At 41.7% G+C, this 16,926-nt stretch overlaps 1 protein-coding gene across 1 annotated transcript; it reads right to left on the bottom strand.

The window, feature by feature from the left end:
- Positions 1-5,418: 5,418 nt before the first annotated feature.
- Positions 5,419-16,478, bottom strand: ren (renin). The gene is made up of 9 exons (XM_033629664.2): positions 16,155-16,478; positions 15,570-15,720; positions 15,022-15,145; positions 13,614-13,732; positions 11,386-11,582; positions 10,696-10,818; positions 10,455-10,596; positions 10,259-10,357; positions 5,419-5,957 (listed from the first exon to the last, which is right to left on the bottom strand). Exons 1-9 carry the CDS (start codon positions 16,229-16,231, stop codon positions 5,796-5,798), a joined length of 1,194 nt encoding a protein of 397 aa, XP_033485555.1. The 5' UTR covers positions 16,232-16,478; the 3' UTR covers positions 5,419-5,795.
- Positions 16,479-16,926: the final 448 nt, after the last annotated feature.

Genomic DNA, 16,926 nt, shown 5'->3' with positions numbered 1-16,926 from the left:
TACATTTTTGACCGAACCTGGCCCGACCCGTTGGGTAGGCCTACCGTCGGGACCCGGGCTCGGATCAGGTAGCCACACTGTAGTGTGTGTATGTGCCCATATCTATAGGGGCCTATCTGAATTTCTGTCTTTGAGAGATATTATTTTGTAATATAACTGAATTTTCTATCCATACATATCAACTTTAAATATATTAAAATTATAAGGCATCTTTGAGTAAACTGTGAGTATCATTTAAGTAGGCTATGTCGTGGCCGGCCGAGTGTCCTCTTTTTTAGAAATCAAAATATGGTCACCGTATACTGAGTGAGCAACAGAATCTGTGCCTCTGTTTTCTGGTGGCCTATGTCTACACAAGTTTGCATTAGCCTGTTTTTAATTCAAGTGTAACTCCCAGTCAGTCGTTTTCAGTGCTTTAGTGCACTTTGCAGGCACTGATAGGGCAGGCTCTCCATCATGGTGGTGGCCTGTTCCATAGTCCAAGCCTCCACTCCCCTGTGCCACACCTGTTTTCTCTCTGGGTACTTTTGTCACTGCATGTCTCTCTGCTGAAACTTCAATGTGGCCAGAGGACTAAACATTGGAAATGGTTGTTTATGATGTGTGATGTTCATATGGAGTGTGTTTGTGCATATATATGTGTGTGTGTGTGTGCTTTATTGTATTCACTGGTTTTGATCTGAAGTTGGATTCAGACACTCTGGTGGCTTTGCTGTTCCTTTGATGACAGAAGACACATTGATCTTATACTAAGACGTATGTTGTCTTGCTTTCAGAATGTGCAACTAGAAAATTGCTGCTTTTACGAAAGCACCTCATAAACTTGATTTAATTTTTCACGCTTCTTTTAATTTTATGAGCTTTGTAATACGCTCTTGATACCAGTAATAAAGCAGAATGAAAGCCACCTGATAATAACACGACTGTTTGTCGATGCTGCCTGAGTAAGAGCTATAGTTTGCTTTCACACCTGATCTGTTTGGCTTCATTCAAATGGACTCTAGTGCATTTGACAGTGTTTAAACCAGTCTTAATTAACTGAACAGCAAGTAAAACTCTGGTGGGGACCAAATAAATGGGCCGGGGTGGCCCGAGGGTTTGGCCTGTTTCAGGGGAGAGGTGTGAAAACAAAACCAACCAACCATGGGAATCTGCGGTTGTGGGTTTTAGAATTCAAATACTGAACTTGTTTTAACCAATCGTCTATTGTGAACTGTCAATGAAGTAATCTGTACAAGAAATATTGTTGATGTATATTTTATATATCTAAGCAAGCTCATCTTGTAACCATGGTAACACATTATATAACACACATCAGAAAGTGAAAGGGAGTTGAAACAAGTGTGTAGAGCAGGCATGGAATGTGGTCATTTCTGGGGGCAAGGCTGCTCGACCTACAATGAGGAAATCTTTTTGAGGGCACAGAGGTCATATGCATCAACGGCATCAAGGCCATAGGTTAAAAAAACGCAATTTTGATTTCACTTTAACAGATGACTGAAATTACTAAACGCATTAATGCAATTTTAATAAACAGTTGAACACTTCTAGACAAATGAGAACACATTTTATCAAAAGAATAAATTTCATTAAAGACTGTCACTTGATAGGAGGGGGCAGAGAGGCAGAGTGGGGAAGGAAAGAAAGCTACAGGGGCTGATGGGCATACGATTTTCAGAAGAACATCAAGGCCAGACATTTACACAATTAATCCTCCCAATACAGTGTTTCCATGTGACACCAGATAAGCGAAGTTAGCTCCAATATTCACTATCTTAGCTCTCATTTTGGTACCTGGTTGCCTGGTTCCTGACCTTTGAATCTCCCCACTCCACCGAGTTTGAGTTGACTAATTTGTCTGGCATGGTGACACATAACAGTGGTTTCTCGGTCAAATAAAACCCAACAAACAATCCAATAAGTGCCGCTGGCAGAACTAAAGTCATTGTCAAAGTGTTGTCAAGAGGTGCACCTGTGTTGTCCCAAAGACTGTTTTCCATTGATGTGTGTTTCCGTCTTTCTAAACCTGAGCCAGACCTCATCCTGAGGGGATTAAGGATGAGGTGGTTGCTACGCATTAACAGGACGGAACACTATTCAATGGGGGAACTTTAATACAACACTGGAACCAATGAAGAGTCATAGCAACAATGGCAGTAATGGCTGTAAATAAGCTAGACACCACTATCAAGGCTGCTCATGCTCGAAATGTCTCCTCAGTATCGCCAATATTGTAGTTTGTTAACTTCGTTCCACTCAGATCTTAAAACCCTGGCAAAACAGGTGTGTTGGCATGGCAACACATTACTGTGGAGCACCAGTTTTGAAAACCATGGGTATGTTTTTTTTTTTTATTAATATTACAGCGACCTTGGGGTTTTAAAGTTGCTATTGCTTATGACTTCTTATGAGGAACTTCTAAATACAATCATTTGTAATGACTCAGTAAATTCCAAACTGGTTGAACCACCGCACAGGCATCCAAGGACATTCTTTAACATATGGCTGTTGCAATATGAAAAGAATTTTACCACTTTCTTGAACCGACCTCCAGATGTTATGTATTTCATGTAAATCATTTCCTGGCACACTGTCAAAGAACAGCTTGTGAAGATATTCATTGCAGTTTGTACCGACTTTGGTTTCATGTGTAGATTAGCTTATTTAATACAGCCACAAAACTTTATTTCTTTTTTACCACAGAATCCTGGGATTGATTGTTTCGTAGCGAACAGTACATTATTAACTCCCTAAATTGTCTGTTTTGCCCATCTCTCAGCTTAATTTTTTATTGCTTTCAAGTTTAGAAAGTTCAATTTTTATTTAGTTATTGTCTAGTGTTCATCAAAAAAAAAAATAAATAAATAAATTCTTGGGGCCCCCAGTGACGAGGAGGCCCTAAACGACTCATTAGGTAGGACCGGCTCTGATTTGCTTTCCAGAGGCGACTTTAGTCGGGAGGAAAGTGAGGTTTCACATCACACTGTGCAGCACATATGACTGCCACATGAGACAAATGTGTGTCCAATTGTTTTACCTTTTACCCTCCACTTTTTTCTGTCAGTTTTCACATTTTCCATGTCTTTGGATCTGGATAAAGTCATTTGAACCAACCCCTAGGGCGCAGCGGTGACTAGCAAGAAATAGAAATGAGTCACTCCTGTTGTGCAGCAGCATTTCCTGTCCCCATGGATCACTTCCACATATTGATTTTTAAATGTGTCAAATATTCATAACAAATGGCTTGAATTAGATTAAATGAAGTTATAATTTAATTTAATTAAATCAAAACCTGCCTTGTCATATAAACCCGGAAATATGGACATTAAAACTTTTTTTAATATCTTTCTTTCTTTTCTTTTTTTTTAACTCGCGCACATGTGCTCGATTTTATCAGTTTGTCCCCAGTGCGAAGTAATCAACTTCTACTTCTTCTGGAAAACATTATGAACTGAAATCAAATTTGTTCCAGATTTAAAATCCTTTGCAACAAAAGTTACATGCCGGATAAAAGTAAATAAGAGCTGTTCCCATTTTTAGCTAATTGTAATTTAAAACACTGAGGAGTATTGCTTTATGGTGTATATGTATTAGTGTACTGAGGAATGTGTGTCATGTGGTGTATATTTTATTGTCTTTCCATATTTATAGTATATTGTGCTATTATGATACTGAGAGCTGTATATTTTAATTACACTGTACATGTTAGAGCCCACCCAGGGACAAAGGTTGAAAATGAGCACTAGCAATAAGCTGTTATACATATATAGCGATATGTGAAACTGCATCAAATAAACAAATTGCAAAAACAAGAACTAAAAGCCATAAAATGATAAAATAGGCCGTTCTCAAAATATTATTTTGTTTGTTATTTTGTCATTAAGGCCATGTCAAAACTCTGATTTTACATATATATACTCACCATCCACCTTTTTAGGTACACCTGTTCAACTACTTGTTAAAGCAAATCGCTAATCAACCAATCATGTAGCACCAATTTAATGCATTTAGGCATATAGACATGCTCAAGACGACCTGCTGAGTTTCAAATTGAGCATTAGAAGTCACATTTGACTCACATTAATCCCTCATCAGGGAGTCGTAAGAGCTGACATGCAGCACCTATTAGTCTTAAATTACATCCCTTACCCCCCTAATGTCAGCTAACAACAGGAAACTGAGGCTACAGTTCACACAGGCTCACCAAAAATGGACAATAGAGGATTGGAAAAACGTCGCCTGGTCTGATGAGTCTGGATTTCTGCTGCCACATTCAGATGGTAGGGTCAGAATTTGGTGTAAACAACATGAAAGCATGGATCCATCCTGCCTTGTATCAACGGTTCAGGCTGGTGGTGGTGTAATGGTGTGGGGGATATTTTCTTGGCACACTTTGGGCTCCTTAGTGCCAACTGAGCATGGTTTAAACACCACAGCCTACCTGAGTATTGTTGCTGACCGTGTCCATCCCTTTATGACCACAGTGTATCCATATTTGATATAGTTCTGTTCTGGATCACTCACAGAGCTGAGGCAGGTGTACAGTCGATCCACCTATAAGGATCATTAATTAAGTGCCTGAGATTGGCCAGTCTGTTTTCCTCGCAGTTAAACATTTCATTATTGTTATAAAATACAAAAAAAAAGAACGTAATATGGTCAAAATGTCACTGCGGTACAGGGATGACCTGAATGTTTATACACCATCATTTAACAGAAATAGAAAGAGTCTGTCTCTTTCTCAGTGTGTATGTAGGTCCTTCGGTTTTCGTGACAAACCTTCATTGGGGTGGATGTGTTGCTGAGGTCCCACGGAAGTGCAGTGTCGAGTGCGAGCTCATAAACTAGATCTATAGGTTGTGTTTATTAGTAGTGTGCTGCTACCGCCAGAAGTCCACAGTGTGTGGTGTTTTGTGAGGGGACCCCTATTAACTGTTACTTTGAAGGACGTGCTGAGTGCAGCTCACTCTCCGTCGCTCGTTACAGTTCATTTAACAACCGATGAGGAAAGACCAGAGAGCCCCGAGGAAGCGAGATGTTACAGTGTAAGCAAACTCAAACATTTCAAGCATCAACAATGCAGAAGAAATGCTTTTGTCTCCAGAAATAGCCTGGTCCCATTTAGCGAGCTGTTAACAACTGATGTTCTGCTTTAGCTCTGCTAGGGGTGCAAATATGTCATGGCAGATAAGTTGCTCAGGACCAAAGGAAGTGCGGTGTAAAGTGTTTTGGGTGAGACGTCAAGCAATCGGCCCACTCCCAACCCGCATGTTTTGAAGAGGTGCACCAGTTCATAAACAACGACAAATATTTATGTGGCCGCTGTGGTGTGGGTGATTAAATCTGCTACAGCAATCTGTTTTCAACTTAACTTTCACATGGTCAAAAAATGCATCAGACAGAGTTGGAGGAACACAGTGCAGTCGTTGATGAACCTCAAATTTTAATCCAAGTAAACAAGTTTATTCTTGTTACGTCGGTACAATACAGGCATGGATTTTCACTGTTGCTGTACGATAGTTATCAGCAGAGACACACACGCAGAGATACTTTGCATTTGCTGGAAAATGCTATAAATAAAACAAAAGGTGTTCAGTGCAACTGGTACAAAATATATATATATAAAAATTGGCAAGAAATGGGAGGATGATATTTCATAATGTGCACTTCTTTACTATTTTTATTAAACAGATGTAGTTTGATCACAAGTTATAAAAGGCAGCTGAAGGGAGGAGATAGCAGCAAAGATAGAGAAAAAGAAAACAAGAGCAACATGGCTGATGTTTAAGTCCCTGTTAGACTGCTGTAGCAAACCCTATCCGATTATTGCGACGGTCAAACTCGGTGTAGTAGCGGGCGATGAAGTTGGCTCCCAAAATCCAGACGGGACCTGTAGGTGGCGGCACATCCAAGCCCCTGAAGGTGACGATGCAGACGTCCCCTTCGATCTGTGATTGCTGGAGCCACAAAGACATACATACATTTGAATGCTAAAGTGGCAACACCACAATGTTAAGATACTGATGAAAATAAAAATCCTGCAGTAAAAGTACAGAAGTTGTGTAAGCAAAATGTGCTTTACGTTTCAGTTGGTAACTTCTATGAAAATAACTGTCACTATATTCTGAATGAAGTACATCAGACAGATAATCTGTGAAACATCACGTCCCTCCTCCTCTTTTTACTGCGTCTGACGGCATTCACTAGAATCTCCCATGGCTCACCAAAAACAACCAATCAGGGCTGAGGAGTCTCTAGAAGCCCTGACACACCAAGCCAATGGTGATTCAATGTTGGGCTGTTGAGGAGTGTCTGTCGCCCTGGTCAGTGCACTGCGTCCCACACCGTTGCCCCTCATTGGCCCCTGTCACCTTTTTTTTTTTTTTTGGCCGATTCATCACATTGAATCAGCACTGGCGATGGTGGATCCCGTCAGCGACTTATATCGCTCTGATTGGCAGTTCAGCTCAGCGCCCCAGAAGAGAAACGGAGGTTAGGAAAGTAAACAAAGCGCTAAAGTCAAGAGGGAGTGAGGTCATAACAAACTTGTTACATATGGTAAGATTATTTTTCTCTAGCAGAAATGTTTGATGACGGTTTGTGTTATTGTTCACTGGCACTCGGTAAATATGCTTTACTCTTTCAACACTGGATTGTGTTGTTAATGTGCTAACTGGCTCACATGTGTGGAGATGGATTCCTTTTGAATGACGATTACAGACACGCAGGCGCAGAAGGAGCGTGCTGTAGTCTTTGTGGTGTGTTCATGTGCAGCTTTTTTGCCAAGACAAAGTGATGTCAGGTGACGCGGCAGGGAGCTGTCATCATCATCGCTAGTTCTCTGAAGATGGTTTGGTGTGTCTGGGTCTTAATGCAACTGTTTATCATGTCAGTCGCTGCTTGTGAACTTGCAAACTGTCAAACTTGGAAGCACTGATTAAATATGGATCAAAACTCTGTTACTGCGTTGGCTGTTATTCGCCTCAAATGATTTAGCTGTAAAATGAAAGAGTTTGCTGTGGCTGGTGGGCGATGCTTATTTTTCACTCGACTTTTTTCGGCATGATAGCTGGGTCACAAACTTCCACATTAGAGAGCTAGCAAGCCTCTGCCTGAGCGCCTGATGTTTACTAGGGGTGCCAATTCAGCAAGGTTTTTTTTTAAAAAAAATCATTATTATCAGTATTATTATTTTATTTTATTCATTATTACTATATTTAATATTATGTATACTTAGTATCAGTTATTGCTTTTACTTTTATTTATATCATGTATTTTCCTCTTATTATTTGCTCATTTCTCTCTTCTGTTAGCAGCAAATATACACACAGTTATTCACATGTACACAAGTGCCCTTTATAACCACTCAAGTACAGTAACAACCACTGGTTTGCAAATCTATGACATGTAAACTTTGTATGTCACTACTTTGTGTGTCACTACGCCATGTCAAGCTCTCCCTGTACCTGTCACATGCACACATGCATTGTCATCTTTAAAAATATGCTATCGTTTTCACGGGAAATTTACCGTTTACATACAGTCTCTTTCAAAATAAACTACAGTACAGGCCAAAAGTTTGGACACACCTTCTCATTCAATGGGTTTTCTTTATTTTCATGACTATTTACATTGTAGATTCTCACTGAAGGCATCAAAACTATGAATGAACACATGTGGAGTTATGTACTTAACAAAAAAAGGTGAAATAACTGAAAACATGTTTTATATTCTAGTTTCTTCAAAATAGCCACCCTTTGCTCTGATTACTGCTTTGCACACTCTTGGCATTCTCTCCATGAGCTTCAAGAGGTAGTCACCTGAAATGGTTTTCCAACAGTCTTGAAGGAGTTCCCAGAGGTGTTTAGCACTTGTTGGCCCCTTTGCCTTCACTCTGCGGTCCAGCTCACCCCAAACCATCTCGATTGGGTTCAGGTCCGGTGACTGTGGAGGCCAGGTCATCTGCCGCAGCACTCCATCACTCTCCTTCTTGGTCAAATAGCCCTTACACAGCCTGGAGGTGTGTTTGGGGTCATTGTCCTGTTGAAAAATAAATGATCGTCCAACTAAACACAAACCGGATAGGATGGCATGTCGCTGCAGGATGCTGTGGTAGCCATGCTGGTTCAGTGTGCCTTCAATTTTGAATAAATCCCCAACAGTGTCACCAGCAAAACACCCCCACACCATCACACCTCCTCCTCCATGCTTCACAGTGGGAACCAGGCATGTGGAATCCATCCGTTCACCTTTTCTGCGTCTCACAAAGACACGGCGGTTGGAACCAAAGATCTCAAATTTGGACTCATCAGACCAAAGCACAGATTTCCACTGGTCTAATGTCCATTCCTTGTGTTTTTTGGCCCAAACAAATCTCTTCTGCTTGTTGCCTCTCCTTAGCAGTGGTTTCCTAGCAGCTATTTGACCATGAAGGCCTGATTGGCGCAGTCTCCTCTTAACAGTTGTTCTAGAGATGGGTCTGCTGCTAGAACTCTGTGTGGCATTCATCTGGTCTCTGATCTGAGCTGCTGTTAACTTGCCATTTCTGAGGCTGGTGACTCAGATGAACTTATCCTCAGAAGCAGAGGTGACTCTTGGTCTTCCTTTCCTGGGTCGGTCCTCATGTGTGCCAGTTTCCTTGTAGCGCTTGATGGTTTTTGCGACTCCACTTGGGGACACATTTAAAGTTTTTGCAATTTTCCGGACTGACTGACCTTCATTTCTTAAAGTAATGATGGCCACTCGTTTTTCTTTAGTTAGCTGATTGGTTCTTGCCATAATATGAATTTTAACAGTTGTCCAATAGGGCTGTCGGCTGTGTATTAACCTGACTTCTGCACAACACAACTGATGGTCCCAACCCCATTGATAAAGCAAGAAATTCCACTAATTAACCCTGATAAGGCACACCTGTGAAGTGGAAACCATTTCAGGTGACTACCTCTTGAAGCTCATGGAGAGAATGCCAAGAGTGTGCAAAGCAGTAATCAGAGCAAAGGGTGGCTATTTTGAAGAAACTAGAATATAAAACATGTTTTCAGTTATTTCACCTTTTTTTGTTAAGTACATAACTCCACATGTGTTCATTCATAGTTTTGATGCCTTCAGTGAGAATCTACAATGTAAATAGTCATGAAAATGAAGAAAACGCATTGAATGAGAAGGTGTGTCCAAACTTTTGGCCTGTACTGTACATCGGCCCAACACTAGGAATTGACTTTTTTTTTTTCCTTCGACAACTAACACACGTGGTGGAGTTTAGGCAACAAAAGCATGTGGTTTGGTTTTGGATAAAATAAGGATTTGGCTTTATAGTCTTGCAGGAAGCAAACACCACTCTCCCAGCCAAACTATTTGGACTTCTGTCGCCTTAACTTTCATTTTTGTCCCACCGTGTTTCCCCCTGACGCCGATGGCTGCTGTTAAACTATGGCGACGACCAGATTTTGACGACTTTAGAGTGAGACTGCTAAACAGAACACTGAAACATGTTTCCGAAAACATTTGAGGCCAAAAAAAAGGCAATGCAGTTACAGAATCTTGATTCATATTTGTTTGGTGTTGCTCTTAGTTGCAGTTTGACTGAAGTTCATGAGCAGTGATTGATTGCTACTTTGGAGACTCCTCCGCTGTGATTGGTTGTTTCACATGTGGTAATGCCTTTGGAAATGTTGTAAGGCAATAGAGAAGGCAGCGGAATATGATTCTTACCACAGATTATCTGTCTCATTTAGTGCTGTGTGAATAAAATAACTGTTTCAGCAAAGGTAAAAAAAAAAAAGAACGTATTTCTAAATTAGTTTTCAACTATATATAAAAGCTGCCAACTACAGCTTTAAAGTTACAAAATTAAAAGTATTCATTATGCACCTTGTCCTCTTTCAGAGTGCGGTGTTATCGGGCTCCCAAGATCCTGAAAGATGTCTTTTGAACTTATGCAACGACAACTTGTCATTCTTATCAGTGAGCCCACATAAATTCCAGCGTATGCACACAGCAACTCGAGCAGGTCCAATCAGTCACATAACTGAAAACACCTGTGTGAGTGTACACAGCCTCTAATCTATGATAACAAATCACACTTATAGATTAATTGTATGGTTTGCTGTGTAAAACCAAAAACTGCAGCTGTGAGATAAATTTAGTACACTATTTCCTTAAATTGTGTCGGAGTACAGCACTTGAGTAATTGTGCTTGGTTACATTCCACCACTGCGTGCTCACATTAAAATGACTCAGCATTCATCATCCTGCTCACCCATAAGATGTAATCCTCCTGAGTCAGTGAGTACTCCTGGCCACCCAGGTGGAAAGTAACACTAGGCAGCGTCTTGACGGCGTCACAGTTGACTTTGTACTGATGAACACAAATTAAAGGGGTGATGACAGGTCATGAATGTTTTTTTCAGACAAATGTTTTTGTGGGAAACCATGTTGCGTGTGTAAAAACGTACTCCACTTTCATCCAGCTGGGCTCCGATGGTTTTCATCAGCAGTGAGACAGAGGAGGCCGGGCCTGTGATGTAGGAGGAGCCGGTGTCGATCACAGCTGTGCAGCCCTCCGCGCAAAACATCATCTCCAACCCGACAGAAACCCTGAAAGAATGAAGGAAGGGGTGGGAAATAAATCACAATTACAAAATGGGTGCAAACACACGTGCACACACTGTATAAGGTATGAAGCAAAGCTCTTACCCTTTCATGGTAACTTCCCATTTACCCATCTCTCTGGTGTCCAGATAGTTAAAGTTTCCAGTGTAGTAGTTTGGGTCTGTGCCGCCGAGGACCAGCTCTCCTCCTGGAGAGTGCTTTGGGTCCCTGAAAACCATAAATCAATCACCCTTCAAGCCCCAGGTTTGCTGTGCATATTCTCATCGTCACTGTTGACAATGATGCAGGTTCATCAATGATTGCATGCTCCCTCAGCTCAAGTTTTACTCTTAAGGCCTTTAAATCTTGTAAGTTTTCCAAGAAACTTCCAGGCAGCCGTCATCATCTTTCCTCAGCTGTTTTCCTCTGGCCATTACTGAGTATAATAAATGGAAACTAAGTTTTTTCTCAAAACACTCTCTTGTCTTACCCAGTTCCAAAATCAGCTCATAGGATGTGATTAATTTTGTAATGGTCTTTGTTTAGCTCTACCAGTGTGATGAAAACATTTTGACAGATGTTAAGACCAGACAAAGTTAGATTTATTTTTTTCGTGTGTCAAATTAAAGTTCTAAAGGGTTTTTTTTTTTCTTCTAGTTGTCAGAGTCAAAGCAAGATTGCGAAAGCTTAATCTGCAGTGTACTTGTTCCATTATGTTGTAACTCTAAGGAACATTTTCTCCTCTGTGATTTCATACAAACTGACAGAGAAGCTAGTGGACGTCAGTGGACTCACCTGCTGTAGTAGACAGAAAACACCTCCTCCCTGAGGACATGCTGAGACATGATGCGGTCAAACACCGGAGTGATGCCATCGATGGCCACGTTGGGGTAACCCATCCCCAGGACTCCATCGAACTTGGCAAAAATGAAGGGCATGGCGGACAGAGAGGCTGCTTCAGCAAATACCTGCACCACAGGAATACCACCAACCTGCAGGTAACAAACAAGTTGAGAGTCAAAGGTTGGAAGAGGCTAAGACTGAAACATCGGGGGGTTCTGCTTAATGCCAGATGGACCAGGCCACCTTGTCCACCAGCAGTAGAGTGGTGCAGAACTACTCAATGAGTTTTCGTAATGGGTTTTTGGTTAGATGCCTAAAATAAGCTCTGTGGTTAACACAAGTTTAAGGGACTTTGTCATTTGGTTCTATGACATAAAATATGTCAGTAAGTACGCCGCTCATGAGCTTTGAAGCTTCTATACGTGTCTCAAAACAGGCGGTTGTTAACAAGTGGCTAAATGAGAACGTCATCATGCTGAACACGACTTAACAGCTTTGTTGTGGTGGTACAGTTTAAGTCCGTGTGGCCGTGGTGTAGTTGGTTTACAGCGCCATGCAAAATCTAGCTCGCTGCAGCAGTGATAATAAACAGCAGGAGGAAAGAGCAACTACAAATGAGCAGCAGCAGGCTGATTCCAGTGGAGAACAGAAGAAGCAAGAGGAGGAAGCCACCGCTGAGGGTGAGTGACATGACACCTTCCCAGTATGTGATGCTATTACTGCTACTACTGTGCTTTTTTAAAGAGAGAGACAGGAAAGAGGGAGACAGATTGGGGATGATGCAGCAAAGGGCCGCAGGTTGGAATCAAACCCGGACCGCTCTACCTGTTGAGCTCGAGGTCGCCCCACTACTGCTGTGCCTTTAACCTCGGGTAAACTTTGCAAGCGCATAAAATGTTTCACACTGTCCGTTTCATCGTTACGCTACATTTATGTAAAAGACACATAAACACATTAAATTATATAATGATAAACAAGTCCCCAGACTCCCTAAAAATCACACACTGTGTCATGAGTTGTTGAGAAAAGGTGAACTTTTATAAACTTTGCGAAATTATGACAAATTCTTTAATGAAGCGTGCTTTGTTATCAATTCAGCAGACATAACACATTAAGCTCTTTCTTTTATTATGTAAAACAAACATTGCGTCACTTTGTCCCGGCATGTTAGGATAAAGTCAGCATAACACATGCAGTTATTTCCCGCCCATATTGCTTTTATTTTCATGCACTTCTGTTGAATGTTGCATCTCTCAGCGCAGGGGGTAGGCAGTCTGAGGCTCCGGGGCCACATATGGCTCTGTGTGGCTTTGACAAAAGATTATATGGAATTTAATAACGGTTGTGTTTTTTTCTAACATTTTAATTTTCAAATTCTCTGGCCTGCACTTTTTCCTATAGACTTTGTTAAACCTAAACAGCAGTGGCTTGTCTGAAGTGTCCTAGCTACACTAACTATGGATTCCAAATGCAAAAAAACTAAAAGTCTCTGAGAAAAATAGAGAATTTAATAGTGTATTGATGCAAAATTAAAGTACCAAATTATTATGGATAGGCCACTGCAGAGCCACCTTATGGTAAAACACATCAATGATGCTCATCTGGACCTATTAGTAATATTAATAGTCTAATTAAGACTTAGTAGGCTGTGTTACTTACATTATAAGGCTCAAATATGTTTTGCAGACTTTTTATTAAAGTTTTTTGGCCAAAATGGCTCCTTTGATCGTAAATGTTGTCGACTCCTGTCTCAGGGGTTTCATGGACAGAACAGAAGGTATGATCAGTGACTCCTTCAGCTGTCTCACTACTTATACTTTAGGCATAAAACAATCTCTATCAGGATTTCACAAAACGTGCCAGCATAATATTTTCATGACCTGTGTGTGGGAAGCACACTCACTCAAACACGTCAAATATGGTAAGAACAGCTGATCTCAGGTGCAGTAACGGCTTCAGTTTCCATGGTCACTGCTCCTACTGTAAATCCTGTGCTGTTTAGATACAGGTGAATTTATTCCCACTGTGCTGTTAACTTTTAGTGCTCCTGTAACATAAATCCTGTTGAGATGTTCATAGGTGTGCTGTAATGAGGTCAGGCCAACCCTGAAATTAAGGCAAAACTTTATGTGAACAGAAACTCCTTTTATCTTTTTACAGGGTGTCCACTTTGAACTCACCACGACAACATCCTCGCTCAGAAATCCCCTGACAGTTCCAGAGGCGTACTGGATGGAAAATCCGGTTCCGTTCTCAACGTAGGTCCGAGATTTGGAGGCGTCGTACCTGTTGTGAGTAACTAGAAGTTCAAAAGTCATTTGAGTCATAAAACAAATGTTAATCAGGGAAGCTTCATTGAACAATGTCTCATCCAACGTGAAATTACATCATTGATTAAAGCTGCAATAACGGATTTTTGTTTTTTGCTCACTTGGTGGCAACATCAACTTTGACGCTGATTTGGCGAACTGGTTACCAAACGTTTACACACACAGACGTAAAGCAACACTAATTTTTGTGACGTCGTTGTGACGTGTGTTTCTAAACACCTGGCAAATGTAAGCAAAATTTACATCCTCCTTTTGGGTCTCTGTTGATTTCTGAGGGAAATATCCGACTCTTTAGCTGTGTAACGGTCCACTTTCTTCCATTAACTGTAAAAATAATGGACATAGCCACTCTAACGTCATCCAGTGGTTTGTGGACCATTTTGAAGCCATGAGTTCAGCATTCTGGCCGTTGCCATCTTGGTTTTTTGGAGCCACAAGTGACCATATCTGGGCGAGAGGCTGGAGCTGTGGAGGAGCAAGGGGTGGATCTGACTGAGAAGCTGAGGACACTTTCGGCAGATAGCCTGTCACTCAAAGCGTGACTTGGGTGAAGGTTGGTGTTTGTTGGACCCATCCACCAACACTCCTGCCTGCCCCAGTCGGACTTTCACCACCTTCACTTTCGTCCTTGTTCCACCGTGTGTCCCCCTGATGCCGCCGGGTGCTGTTAAACCATAACGGCAACCAGCCACATATCATGCCAACCTTGAAGGACACCTTTTTTTGCTGGTTTCTGATGCAACAAGTCAGTGCCCAAGAGCCAGCTTTCGACGAGTTCGGAGAGAGACCTGGCTTTTATTACATACACTACTGCTTGTTGTCTCTGGATCTCTTTTAACATGCTTATGTAAGTACACAGGATCTGTTACCGGCTATGTGATCTTCCAAGATCTTATCACTGTACTATTACGCTATTTTCCTTTGTTTGAGGTTTGACTGCCGCTCTTTGAATTACATCATCTCATAGCGCCCTCTCCTCCTGCAGTTGCACCTGACTGGAGAATTAGCGCCACCCACTGCTTATCTCAATGAACCCACTGTAGTGGATGGAAAAGCACTTAAATCCTCGTTTTCTTTTTGCCAGTTTTCTGAAAATCTGGTTAAAGTTTGAACCACATTTGAAAGGACACCTAACTATTGTTTCCACATGTCATTTGATGCTTTGTTATTATTAAAAATCCCATACTGCAGCTTTAATTAAATGTTAAGCAGATGTGAAGTAAATGTTATTTTCTGGCCTGTATGTGTGAACACTTACAACAGGCAGTGGAGAAAGGTGAGCAGCTTTGTGACGGCACCCACAGGTTGGCTGAGCCTGTGTCAAACACCACGTTGAACATCTGGGCCGGAGAGCCGATACTGATTTCCCCAAAGTATTGAGTCTGTCAGGGAACAATAAAAACATAAATCTCAGTTTCTGACTTTCCTTAACCAGCCAGTGCCGTTTTTATGCTTTTCCCGTGTGTGTGTGTGTGTGGTAAGGCACAGATAGAATGTGAGGGTATGAAATCCGAAATCGAGAGTGTGACTCATGCTCAAAGAATATGTTAAAGCATCAATCAAAAGGCAACTGGGTTCTGCTGTTTTACTCATGAAGACGTTTTGAATCCCAGAGAGAAGTGCTGAAGTCTTTTGGATTAATGACTGCTTTAACCCTAAAGACTAAAGTCTGCTTTTGGCTTCAAGACAAAAAAAGCAAAGTCAGTTGCCTTTGACTCAGTACATCTGGGTCGGCATGACCTCCATAAACACGCAAGAGGTTTCAGAAATGCTCCTCCAAATATGTAAAACACAAAACTGTCTTACGTCCAAGTAGTTGGTTAGAGGTGTGGGAACAGTCCCGTTGTTGTTGTTGTCGTCTGTGCTCTTCTGAGCCAACCCGGTCAAAACTTGCTCTGCAGAAACACCCAGCTCCCTCAGTGTCTCTCTGATAGATGGCATCTTTTTCAGCGAGATTCTGGAAACAGAACAGATGAGCGGGAAAATTCATCTTAAGGGTGACAGGAATTAGACGAGCCGCACACTTGGTGACTGAAGAAATGCTGTAGAGTTATGTGAAGTACATTTTTCATGCTATATATCTGGTACACATGACTGGTCATCAACCCAGTATGACAATGCGCCTTTAACAGAGAACAGACTGCTTTGCTCACAGTGCCAAGCCAGAAAAATGAACAAAAACACATGCTAAGCCAATGCTGAAAACATTAGCTTTCATAATGAGCCAATGAAACACATTTGTTTTCCCGTCCTTACTTGTTTTGTTTGCTGTCACTATTTTAAGTGTAGCATGTTTTCTCTGATGTGAATGCAATTATACCGTAAATCCTCACCGCTGTATGGTTTGCTTGTTTATTCACGCAAAGCAGACTAAAGGAATAAAGCTCTCACCTTCTCAGGGCATGGCTGGAGGTCACTGCCGACAATACAGCAACCAAACACATCCAGTAGTTCACCAGTGGTGCCATGGTGACTTCTCTGTTGCCGGGCGGAGAACACAGACCAGCGATGAAGGCTGTAAATGTAAAGCTGATTGTCCTGGTGTTGTGAATATTCCACGATTATCAAATCTGACTTAATGAAAGCTGCCACTTTCTCTCTCTCTGCTGTCTAGACCCTCCACTCTCTTTATACCATGTCCTCTTCACCGTACTCTCACCCATGGGCCACTGACTCCGGCTGGGAGCTCTGCTGGAGGTGACCACTTGAAAACAAGCTCCGCTTTCCCTCCTCCCAACCCCCTCTACCCTCCTGCCTTGGTCACACAACCCCTACTGTGATAAACAGGTCCCAGTGAGAGGTCTGAACTTTGACCTCTTAAAAAACACTGGAGACAGAAAGCAGGGGCGCGGAGCTCCTGAGATTGCTGACGTTGGTAGGATGGACACCTTGTCTGTCAGGGCTGTGAGAAGCTTTAGAGGGATTGAAACATGCTCTGAGCTGTCAGGGCAGATTAGTTTGATGTTGCTTACGAAACTCAAGTCATTTTAAATCTCAGCTGCTGCAGACTGTGCTCTACGATTGGGTCCTTTTTTATTAATTTGTTGTCCATTTCACCAGATGCTGCTCTGTTTTTATAAAAACGGCTGATTTAATTAAAACGGTTGAATCGGAGTTAAAATTTGGATTGCAGTTTGTCCCGCAGTTGATTGCATTTAAGTCT

This window comes from Epinephelus lanceolatus, chromosome 8, assembly GCF_041903045.1.
Source record: "Epinephelus lanceolatus isolate andai-2023 chromosome 8, ASM4190304v1, whole genome shotgun sequence".
Taxonomy (NCBI): domain Eukaryota; kingdom Metazoa; phylum Chordata; class Actinopteri; order Perciformes; family Serranidae; genus Epinephelus; species Epinephelus lanceolatus.
The sequence above is the reverse complement of the archived record's forward strand: the minus strand, read 5'-3'. Positions and strand labels throughout refer to the sequence as shown.